At 43.9% G+C, this 12553-nt stretch overlaps 1 protein-coding gene across 1 annotated transcript in view; it reads right to left on the bottom strand.

Annotated features, from left to right (window-relative positions):
* Nucleotides 1-6732, bottom strand: part of SERINC5 (serine incorporator 5) — a 40543-nt gene extending 33811 nt beyond the window's left edge. The window contains exon 1 of the mRNA XM_074533546.1: nucleotides 6457-6732. Coding sequence (XP_074389647.1) covers nucleotides 6457-6483 — 27 coding nt within the window. The 5' untranslated portion in view covers nucleotides 6484-6732. The remainder of the gene's footprint in view (nucleotides 1-6456) is intronic.
* Nucleotides 6733-12553: the final 5821 nt, after the last annotated feature.

The following is a 12553-nucleotide window of genomic DNA, read 5'->3' as shown; positions in this document are numbered from 1 at the left end:
CAGCCACAAAGGGGTGGACTCAGCCTTGCAGCACTCAACACACAAGGCGGCCAATCAGCTACATGGCTGCACTTAAAAAGTTGTATTTTTGCCATACAGGTTACATCTACTTCAATAGTAGTCTCTGCTTCACCAGTCCTTTCATCCGCCCATTGCTTCTGAGAGCAATTTTAAATATCCTCTCAAGTCAGGGAAAAAAAGGAAATTTGCATTGATCCCTGGACATTCTTCACTGAGAGCAACCTCTGTTGGGTGACAGGTTCAGCTGTCCTTTCCTATAATTTCACAGTTTTCTCATCTGTGGGTAATTAAGCTCATGCTGCAGACACTTCTCAGACTTTCACAGCAGAGGAGACAGTAACCGAGCAACTGAAACATGAAAGAGAAGTGAGCAGTGCCAAAGTCTCACAACGGGGGCCATCACTTCATACAGAGAGCAGATTTTCCCCAGGTTAGCTCTGATGCTCAAGACCTGGACTCTGGAGGTAGGATGGCACATGGTATAACATGGTACATCACCAGGTACAGAGAACAAATGCAGGGCAGTAACTGCCCAAGTCCATGTACCACTGGAGTGAAGAAGCAGTTAAAATGAAATTTTCATATGCATTGATTTAAAAGCACATAGCTGGAACAGCTGCTTTGCTTTTGAATAAACAGACAGCCTTGAGCTGTTTCACAAACATGCTGAGTCTTTAAAAGATGGTTTCAGTACTGAGTCCAAGAGGACTTTAGGGTAAGGAGTAAAAAAAGAAAAAAAAAAGACATTAACACTTTGTACAAAGAGACAAAAGCCAATAAACTGGTGCAAAGCCACAACTCTTGCTCATGCCTTCATATTAAAAAAAATCCTACTTGTTCAAAGCATTGCTAAAGGTGTTTCAGTTTACATCAACGTCACAACATTCACACACTATTCCTGAGCGGCAGGTTCAAAGTGGAGCCTGCTCACATCCTGACATTGCTTCTTGATGAGCATTTTTAAATATAATGCCTACATTGTCCTGATACAGGAAGTATTCCTGAACCACTGTTTTGCCAGTGACAGTAATAAGCCAAGAGAAAAACCCTTGAGACAGGTCTTTCCAGAAAACATGAAGAACAGTTCCTGTTAAAACTCAGGTTGATGTATTTTAAATCAGTGCTACCAGGCAGAAAGAAGAGCAAAATTTTATATGCTTAGACTGTTAACTTTTATATGCTTAAGTACTTGAGCACACCATCTTTAACTGCTGGAATATCCAATTACTAAACTGCAAACACTAGTTCCTGCATAGCTACCACTAATTAAAATGTTGATGAGATGGCAGGTGTACAGAGCCACCTCCCCCACATTCCATCACAGGCACACCGTGCAGTCCCCCCAGCTCTGGGCGGCGCAGTGCCTCACTCCCTCACCCTGTAACATGCTGATGCTGGAGCTTATTTCATGGATAACTTAACAAGGCAGCAGGTCAAATCCCATGGACAGAATGCTCAGCTGCAGACTGGCATTCAGTACCCTAATGGTGGAGAAAGAAATGGAAGCACCACTGACTGAGGTCCTTGAGAAGGACACAGGAAGCAACCTCAGGTCCAACCATCTGCACATGGCTAACTTGAGAACACCATGCAGCCTCAGCATGTGTCTGGGATGAGAGGAGACACCAGCTCCAACGAGACCTACAGCTTCCACCGCAGCCACAGCTCAGCCTTTCATCCCTGAATTAAGTAGGTTTTGTACCTACAACTGCAAGAGCTTCCATGGCAATGAAAGCTCCAGTAACAGGAAAAGCACATCCTGGAAAAACCACACTTGCAAAAACTAAAATAAAACTAGCTGTAGTGTTTAGATCCTTCGGCAGAAAAATATCCCCTTGCCCTTAAAAGTGAAGGCCTTGCTCTTATACTGCCTTCACCCCACAGCTCTAGAGCTATAGGTATTTGAGGCATTTCTTTAACCTCACAATACAACCAACTCATGGGATGCAAGAGAAAAAGTCTAAGAAAATAGGAAGCAATTGGAAATCAGGCAAAAATGAGACAGACTGTCTTCTCCCTCTTATGCAGCGACAGGGAAAGGATCCCAACCTAGAAATGCAATGTCAAATGATACAACACTAACAGGATCTCCCCATCTTTTGGTCACTTTTCCTTCCCATTCTGAACAGTTTTGAATCCAGCAGTAAATTTTATCCTGCTACAGGAGGCAGATGAAACTTCCAAGATAAGTTTTTAAAGTTTCCTGGAAAAGAGGCAAAAGTTTTAGTAGAGGAAAAAATGATCTCTCAACCCTAACCAAGGAAAAGGTTGCAACGCAACTTCATATTTATTAGAAAGGGAATCAGCCTGAGAGACCAACCTCAATGGACAAAGCTGCAGGAAATCAGGCTTTGCTAATTCAATTATTCAGGAAACCATTTATTTAAAGCAACAACTCCATGTTTCTGCAAACAGGGAAAACAGTCCTTCACCAGGCTTTTTTTCCTAACATACTGGAGTACACTGTAATACCCTATATCTGACCCCAGACAGCTAGTTTCACCTTCTATCACAATTGATAACAGCAGTGGCAGAGGTGTGGAAATACCTGGAGCTAAATGTTCAGGTCAAACACACCAAACACACCCCTGGCACCTAGGAAGACCATTTGCAGAACAAGAGATAGCATTTTTGGGAGCACCATGCGGAGTGAAGCCAGGATCACCACCGCACCATCCCTCAGCACTGTGGTACATCACACTACACACACGTCTGCAACGCTCCTGTGACCTCAGAGGACATAAATCTGGATGAGGGTGACAGAACCACCCTTTTCACCATCTAATGAAAAGAAGAGACCATGGGGGACAGGACTGCAAGCCCCCTTCTCAACCTGCAGATGCAAACAGGCAGCACCAGAGAGGCAGGCAGTCCCGGAGTGCATAGGCATCTCCCTCCTCTCCCCAGAAGCTATGAGTCACAGAAGTCAAAAGATGGGCCAATGTCAACCTTAAAAATATAGCAGTACTGTTTTTATCCCTTTTCTTTTTTTTTTTTTAACCCCATCAGAATTAGAATTCTGGGTAGAAAATGAAAACTTGATATTCTAACTTGTGGCACTTCTTTTATTTACTACCTGATATGATTTCTAAGTGCAGAATACTACTAAGGACGTCTCTCAGGACTTAACAGACCTACAAAAAGAGCTCCATCAGCTTGAACAGCTATCAGTTCTAACTCGAAAATTCATCTACTTGAACAACCCAGCTACAAGATACCATCCACCCAAAATGATTGTTAACGATCTAAATTACATTTATTTAACTCTGGAAAAAACATATTCATTGTAATAAAGACTTTCCGCAACAGCTGCTTTCTTCAACCATGATCTCAACTTTATCCTCTTGAGAATCATTAGTGAAGAAAAGCCAAACAGAAAATCCAGTTTCCTGTCAATTTAAGCAGTTTTTATGTAATCAAAAGCATTGTGAAGGCCCAAGCCAAACTGTATTCTCACTGCATTCTAAAAATAAGTCTATCAATGAGACACAAGCAAAAGAAGAAACATATAGCAAGCTCATTACAGCTCAGAAATCTAAATATCAAAATTATCTTCAAAGCAAGGTTGTACACTGCCCAGTAAAAAACTACTGCAGAAATTAAAGTTTATAAATGGCCAAACTCCTTCAAAGTAAGTTTCCAGGGTCTACCTGGCAAGGATGCAAGTCACACAGTAATGTCCATTAAGATAATTTTAAATAATTTCACAAATGCAAAATCAGCATAACTGATTTTGTCTGGCATCTTGCCGCTACATCCTGTAACAACAGGAATATGGGCTGCAAACCTAGATGCATTCATTCTGACAGGCATCATCGACTAGACATTTAGCATGGTCTGACTCAATAAAGTACCAATCACTGATCATCCACTTCACACCAGGGAAATTTTTTTGAGTGAAAATTAATTGTCATGTTAATATGTTAATATTTCCATATCAGCTACAGACAAATGGCAATTACACACAAATGACAACTGCACTTAAATAGCTCAGAAAGACAATACCAAAGTTCTCATTCAGCTCTAGGAAAGCACATCCACAGACAGAGGCATGCATAAGATATCAACAAGGCAGAAATACTCACCACAAAAAAACCCTCACACTACAGGACATCAAGCACATTAAACTACTGCATTTTAGGAAAAAATGAGGGACCTAACATGAGAGTTGCTTAGTGTAACTCTTTGAAAAAGTTTCATCTTTCCTCAAGCACTTAATCTCTCTTTCTGGACACAGAGTTAACTTCATCTTCAGGGAAACATTGAAGGAGAGGCCAAATTCCTTCTTGATTTTCCAGCTTAATGAACAGTACCCACAAAATGCCTGAGGATGCTTGGATGAGACAGAATGAAGAACTTCTATCCCATTTGTTTTTCTTGTGTATTAATCATGCTATACAAATACGCCCTCATCGAGTTTGGAATAAATCAAATAAAAAAGGCAAAGATCATTTTTCATTTTAAAAATGTGACACTGCATGCTAATGAAACATGGTTTATTCTGCTCATTATCATGGCCTGTAAAAAGGTTATCCACGCTGTGTTTGCTGGTGTAACTCCAGCAATATGTCCTATTTAGCATAAATAATTCTTACATCAAAAGTAGTGTTTGAGCCAGCAGAATAAATGTCCCCAGAGATTTCTGGCACAATGATTACATCCACCTTAGGGCTTTCACTTCGTCTTCAACAACAGTAAGGAGTTCAGTTTATTCACATACTCCAAAGTGACATTTCAGTGTCAATGAAACATTACTATCAGGGATTACCCGACAGTGAAACACATTACTATCAGGGATTACTACACAGGGTAGGGATGGAGGCTTTAAGATTGTCTCAAAGGTTGGTCATGCTAAAGCCATGCCATTCACTGAGCATCACAACAGTTTCATCCTCTTGGTAATTTAAATTACTTCTCCAGGAGCTACACCAAAAAAAGGCACAATGAAAATGCAAAAAGCCACGAGTCACTGTAGTAGCAGCACCTACTAACTTCACTTTGTTGAGCTGCTCCACAACTTGTTTCACACCCTGCCAGAATGGTTATGAAGCAGCAGTCAGGGAGGCCCCTGCATTAAGAAGAGCATTAGCAAATGTAGTTACTGCTGTCCTGCAGGTCCACAGGACTGTGTGGAGAGGCTCAGAGCAGCTCCCAGAGGGTAAGCAAGTGAATGCATGCTCAGCAATCCTCCTGTCCCACTGAAGACTGAAAGAACCACAGACAAAAGACCAAATCCACCCCAGGATTTCAAACTACAGGAAAGACACAACATTTTTCCCAGGTGGCTCATAAAAGAGCAAAAGAATAATCAGAGCCTAAGGGTGGGCAGAGTGAGCAAAGGAAAAGAAATATCAATAGAATTAGGACCACAAGGTACTTAAATATGTAAAACAATAGAAATAAGCTCGCTGGCTAGTCTGCTGCAGACAGAAGTAGTAATGGGTTTCTATTCCAGAAACAGAGATTTATGAAAATTAACCACAAAATAAAGTGCCTGGGGAAGATGTCTAACATCATACCAGAGAGACAACTATTAGGAACGGAGTCTTTCCCTTCAGTGCAACCAAGAAGGAGATCTGGAAAGGGCCTCACTACTGCCTATCTCCTCCAAGTCATGATCCTTCACCTGTGGAATTGATTTGAATGGGAAAACAGATGTACCATCGTAAGATGAGGAGTTCTGAATTCCCACCCCATGGATACTGAACAGTGTAGGTCCTGCACCGCCCTCCATTGCCACTTGCTCTAATCTCTCACTTCCTCTGCCAGCACCTGAATATGCTGAAACCTTCCACAAGCCGAATTTAAAGGAGTTTGTGGATAGGCATCCAGGGGCTATGAGATTAGTTAAGTGCATTCCAATTGTTATACCATGTGGTTTAAGAACTCTGCACCACCTGCAGCCAGTGGCTATCACCCAACCGCCTCCCGCAGCAGCTCAAAGGATCTGTAGCCCTTTGGGAATGGCTCCTTGCGGCGCAGGGCTTTGGGAAGGCCTCTCTCCCTGTCAGCGCCTCCACCCGCACGCCGCTGCCCGCTCCCGGCTCCCGCCCGTCCGCCCGCACTCGGCACAGCCCGCGCCTCGGGACAGCTCCCTCTCGAAACACGAGCGGAGCCCACGCAGAAACTGGCCGAAACACCACCGTGGACACTCGGAGAGCCTGCACAGGCAGCCCGGCTCGCTGCAGGGCTGCTTTGCCTCTACCGCGCCGGCGGCCCGGGGAGCCCGGCGCGCAGCCCGACCCGGAGCCCGCCGAGCCGCGGCCGCTCGCAGCGCAGGGACGGCCCCTGCCCAGCCCGGCCCCGCTGCCGCGGGGAGCGCCCACCGCCCTGCCCCGCCGGGACCCGGCTCCGCGGGACCGCGCTCCCCGCCGCGGCCGCGGGAATGCCCGGGAACGCCGCCCGCCCCACACCTGCCGCGCTCCCCGAGCCCACCTGGCCGGCGCAGCAGCGGGCGGACATGCTGGCGGAGCGGGCCAACGCGGCTCCCCCGCCGCTCCCGCATGCAGGAGAGCACAACGCCGGGAGGTCCTGGGTTGGGCAGGGCTGGGATGTCCTGGGATGGGATGGGCAAGGCAGCCCGGGGCGCCGCGGCGGGCGGAGCGGCACCGCCTCTGCCCCGCTGCCGGCCCGGCCCCGCCGCCCGGCTTCCGCTGTCGTCAGCCGCCTGTGGGCTCCGTCGCCGCCGCCGCCCGGGCCCGCCGGGGCCGCCGAGCTGCGCTGCTAGCGGGACCCGCCTCGGCGGGCTGTCCTGCTCGCCAGGACACTGCTGACACCGCCTGCCTGCTAGTTTACGTACTAAAACACCTGGTTTTCAGTAGCTGAGATCTAATAAATTCAGTGAGTTAAATTCATTTAAACGTGCGGGTCTTACGAGGCCGGGCATGGAATTGAAGTTTAACGCTGTAGTGCACCAGCCCCGGTGCAAGCCGCTTTCTCACGGCCGGCACACACGCCCGTTCCTGCGTGGAAAAAGCCGTGTTTGTTCTAAGGAGAGCTGTGAGGCCGTGCTTTCCTAACAGGAGCTGCGACCTTTCCCCGATGTTTCCAAAATACTTCCTCCAGTCTCCAGCTAAGAATCCTGAACAGTACTAGGCAGTAGCCAAGGATTTCTCAGCTTCCCATGTGATGACAGGAACTTCCAAAGCCAAATTCAGATATGACAGGCGTCATCATATCAGGTTATTGTGTCTTTACAAACACACTGCTTGTAGAGAAGGCCAGAGATAAGGTAGATAACGAGAAAACCCATTAATTTTAGAAGGCTTTACTAATTGATGCAGACAGCTGCTCAGCCAAGGTCGCGCTAAACTCCTGAACTTTGTGAAGACTGTATAGAGGTATGAATATTATACCTCTATAAAGGTATAATATCCTTTATTATACCTTTATAGAGGTATAATATTCATACCTCTATACAGTCTTCACAAAGTTCAGGAGTCTGCCCAGGGCAGACTTAAAACTAATTTTAATGATCATGTATGTTCTAAAGGAAGGCTGCATATTAAGGAGATGTGTTGTAGATGGATATGGGAAAGTCTATACTTCCACAGGACTCCTTTGTGGAGACTAAACTGTAGCGACAGGAATTTTCCACACAGATAGGAATTACTACTGTAATGCTATGAAAAGTAGAAATTAAGGACTCTCTGGAAGGACCCTGGTCTTGACTGCTCTGTGTGTGTGTGTGTGCGTGCTGTAATATTTAAAACAACTATTTTAAACTCTATTTCTAGTCCTAACTGCTCTTATTTTAGGAATTCAGTGCAACTAAAAGCTATTATCCTGAGTAGGAGTATGTAAGTGTAGATAATGTAGCAACACTTACCAAGGAAACTGGGATGGATTGCAGGATGTAAAACCCCTTCCTCTTTCCTCATGTATTCAAACAAACTGAGTTGATGCTTCAGGAAGTGGATCACATGATGAATCACCATTACATAATTTGGTGTTACACTAGGGACTGAGGAGACCCATTACCATAGTGGTACAGTTAATAAAAACCAGATACGTACTTTGTTTTTAGTGGTGCTCCAAAAACTGCATATACTCAGCCAGAGACAAGGTATTTACCAGTCATACAAGATTAATTCTGTCAACCAGATGGTTGTTAAACTGAAAAGCACATCAGTGGGCATCTGAGAGGACCTCAGCACAGTTCAGGCACTGATGTGGCTGATGCTCATGCTTTGTGGCAGCAGCAAAAGTCCCAGCCTCAGATGAGGACTCCTGGAGCCAGGGTTTGGGCTGGGGACTCAGTACACCTTCTTTGATTTGCAGCTCCTTTCCCCAGAAGCTGCAGAGATAGACTCAAGAATTGAACAAGGATCAGGAAAGCAGCATGACCGGCCAACAGGCAGTGGAAAACCACTGCTGTGTTTAACTTTGAAACACAGTCAGCTTCCCAAAGAATGTGGTTAAGACATGGGAACACAAGCATCACAGAATAGTGAAAACTCAGCAAAACTGCAATCATCTTCTATTTCTGTTCCAGACTTTTTGTACAATTGCAAGAAGATGTCCGGTCAGGCTTTGTTAAATTTCCACATCTGTAAAATCAACTCAAAAGATGAAGTAGAATTTGAGGTTTAATTTAAAAATGAAGCTGTCTTACAAAGAGAGACTGGTGAAGGTGATGTATGGGCATGGTGGAAGACTTTGGGGGCTGTACCATACATCAGCATGTCTGCAATAGCAACAAGCATTCACTGCATGGGGAGCACCATTAATTCACTGTTTGTGCAGATCTGTTAATGTCAGCCAGTGCTGTTATGAACAAACCCAGCCTCTGCACTGGGGAAAGCAGCAGAGCTCTGTAATGGCTTTCCAATCAGTTAGAGCACCCTAGAGCTCTGGGATGTGTGCCTTGGCTTTTTCAGTAAAAATTCATCACCAGAAAGGCTTGGACTTCCCTGCTGTGTTGCTGGCAAACATTACGCAGACTAATAGCAAAGCAGTGTGCAGATGTTATTACGTGGAAAGGACTGTCATTCTCAAACTATCAGTGCATTTAGAATAAGGTTTATCCATCAAATATACATTCTAAAATCAGAGAAGGGTGATCTGATTTACTGGGCGGAAATCTTCAACCAGTAGGAATTCCTGCCTCAAAATCTTCCTTTTTGCATGGGGCCTCTTTGAGGAGATGCTAATTCTGATTTAGGGCTTTCAAGTGACTGCTTCAGTGGGGAATTCACTGCTTCACTAGGGAAAGGCAAGGTGCCTTGGTCTAGCTTTGTATGGGGAATTTTATGCACACAGACTTATAGGGTTCTAGTAAGTCAGGAAGAAGGGAAGCATGGAGTGTCCCCACAGGACAAAAGACAGCCAAGGAGTACCCAAGAACTGACTTAAAATTCCGATCTCCATTCAGGTGCCAGGGAGCAAAGAAGGAAGGAAAGCACTGGGTTAGAAGCTGTAACCATCGGGCAATTCTCAGGAAAACCCCTTCTAACCAGAAGCCAGTTGTGCCCTGGGAGCAAACCATTCTCCTCACCAGAATGTACACAGGTGGAGCACATCAGCTTTGCTCAGGTCACTGAGACAAGCGTTATTGCCCTCAGATGCCAACCACAGTTTCACCTGCAGGTGTTGCACCTTTACACATATCTGCTCTACTCTTGCCCCACTCATTGCTATGGACTGTTGTTGCAGAAGCAGAGGTACTCACCATCCTCCTTCACTGTGAGAGGAATGCACTGCCTCTGCAGAGAACTCAAAAGATGTTTGTGGTGAGGCAGAAAGCTTTTTGGCATAGCACAGGGAAATCATAACTTACCAGGAATGCTCAAAGACTCTCTGCTTCCTAAGGATGAACCAGCTCTGTGTGTTTTAGGATAAGAATATTAGGAATTGCATTGTTCTCATCTTCTGAAATAAAGCTACAATTCAGAATGATGTTTTCAGTATTATGTAATTTCAATTTTTCTCAGTAATTAAACAGTTCTTGTTTGTGTCAACTGACAAAATGAAGAGCACAAAATGTCTGCATCCAAAGAGAAGGAGAAATACACCACTTGGCTGTTTTTCAGGTGAAATTAAATATGGCAATTTTCTTGCAAATGTGTATGCAAGCAGAAGGAAAACAAAACCACATTGTTACATGTTGTGGTGGTCACTTCTGTAAATTTAGAATTTCTATGCCTGTTAAAACAAAAAAGGCTTGAAATTGCTTTTTAAGAAAATGTGTATTCTGCTTGAGCCTAGTAGTTAAGAAACCAGACAAAAACATGGTTATGGGAAGGAAAAGAAATGTCTACGCATGTGCACACACATGTTCTGGGAACCACAATAGATTCCCAATGGGAATTCTGACACAGCCAACAACCTTATTGTTTGCTACAGTTGTTTCCTGTGGAAAAGATATTGCAGTATAGGGAAGCACTGCACAGGTGTGATCAGACAGCAGAAATAACTTATCACCTGTAGTTTTACTTGTGTGTCATTGCAAGACCATCTGTGTCATGCAGTCTAGGTGGCTAAATACCATAATAAAGTCACATCTTTCTCCATTTGTTCCTAAGTGTGCACCAGTATCTGGACTATGGATCACATCTCCTCACATTCTTGTAGGTAGCCAAGGGTTTCCAGAAGCCCTGTCCTTTGGACACCTTCCAAAAGCCAGCATATCCTAGTGTGAAAAATGGATATTATGTGATTGGTTCTTTGCAAATATTAAAATGAACACTATATGTGTTATGTTGGAAAGTTATGCTGTGTTAATCTATTTTAAGTAGTACTGTGTTAATCTGTTTTAAGGAGTGTGGTAAATATAGTTTTTAGGCTATAGCATAATATTAAAATAGAAGCTATGTTATGTAAGATACTTTTTGTAACTAGCTCAAGGAATGGAAGAGATAATCAAGAAATTCTTTGGATTCTCCTATCTAGGTAGGGATAACAGCAACAGACACAGAGATCCCAAGAGAAGAATTATTGTCTCCTTATCAGGAAAGCTCAGACTCCGAGGAACCAAGAAGGTTGATTTACAAGATGGTGGGAGGGGAGCTGAAATTAAGCAGAAGCACCCTAGTTTGAAAGGAATGTTTGAATAATGTATAAGATATATGAATATGCAATAGGCTATTACTTTTAAGGAGTTATTCTCTGATAGCAAGGGGTGCTTTTTGGCGGAGTGCCAGGCACCCAGACATCCGTAATTCTTTGCATTTTATTGTCTCTTATTGTCCTAATTTTTATTACTATTTTCATTAATAGTACTTAATATTACTATTAAGGCTCTAAAATTTTAACAAAAGTGAATGGTGTTTTTCACACCAGGAATCATGCCAGGAGCAGCTGGAGCAGCACAGTATGTCCAAGCTGTGGGCCTGAGAAAAAGAAAGTTGGATTATCCCAGTACTTGTTACCAATGTGGCTGGATAATCACCCTTATGACTGTGTGTGGAGGCTGGGGAGGCAGAGTGAGCAACCACCACGGCAACCCAAGGATCTGCCAGCACAAGGCAAGAGCAGCCCGCAACTATAAATCCCTGAGGAGGAGTGATCACAGACACTATCAGTGCACGTGGAGCCTGACACACAAATGTAACTTCCCCTTTCAGAACAGTGAGTTGGTCATAATGCTAAATGGTGGTATCATCCTCTGTGTTTTTAGTAGTGTTTTGTGATTCACACAAAATATATATTCTGGCTGGTAGCAGTTATTCATTTCTAAAAAAATTATCCATGCATTTAAGTATTCAAATTTGGTTAGATTCTGGTCAAATGAAACTTGCTGGACTTGAAAGAAAGTATTGCATATGGCAAATGCTATGGCATTTGAAGAATTTATTTTTAAAAAGACAACAAGGCTGGTATTTCCAGGCAAAATTGCTTAAAGAACCTTGGTTTTTTGAGAATGATAGTTTAATAAACTGGTTCATTAGCTGTTTTTCCACTCCAGTGTTAATTTAGAATGGATTAAGATCTGCATTGTCTATTAAGGAAATGCGTAAATAACCCCTTTCTGAGGGAGCTAATTTTTGTAAGGTAAGCATAGAAGTGGGGCATTGCACAGGTTTGCACTGAACTCCCCAGTGTTGCATCATTGCCCCTTTTTAGCACAATGCCATGAAATGCCACTTACAAATGTTATTCTTTCTAAGCCCCTTGCCTCTGGATGCAGTGCAACATTTCCTTCCTACTCAGCATTTCATTACATGACATCTCAGATTTTCAATCACAACTAATTCCTTCACCTTAGAAACAAGTGACATGGACATTTAACTTAGGTGATGCTGGGGAAACAATGTGCTGGGAGGAAAGTGTACCCCAGCATATTTCACATTTCAGACACTCAGGTAACCAGCAGGGAGTCTGGTGCTGACTGGGGGGCACTGAGCCTTACTGGACTTCATGAGTGGCAGATGGAAGAAGGGAAGACTGATATCCCCGAGTCACCAGATAAGGTCAATATAAAGGGTCTTATTAAAGCAGCAGGAAGAGCTGAGCAGGTTGTAAATCAGAAATTCAACTCCTGCAGTTAAGTCTAATAGACTAAAATCAGTTTCTACGACCATATATAAAGCTG

Source organism: Zonotrichia albicollis, chromosome Z, assembly GCF_047830755.1.
Source record: "Zonotrichia albicollis isolate bZonAlb1 chromosome Z, bZonAlb1.hap1, whole genome shotgun sequence".
NCBI classification, from domain to species: domain Eukaryota; kingdom Metazoa; phylum Chordata; class Aves; order Passeriformes; family Passerellidae; genus Zonotrichia; species Zonotrichia albicollis.
Note: the sequence above shows the minus strand (reverse complement) of the source record. Positions and strands in the feature narration are given on the sequence as shown.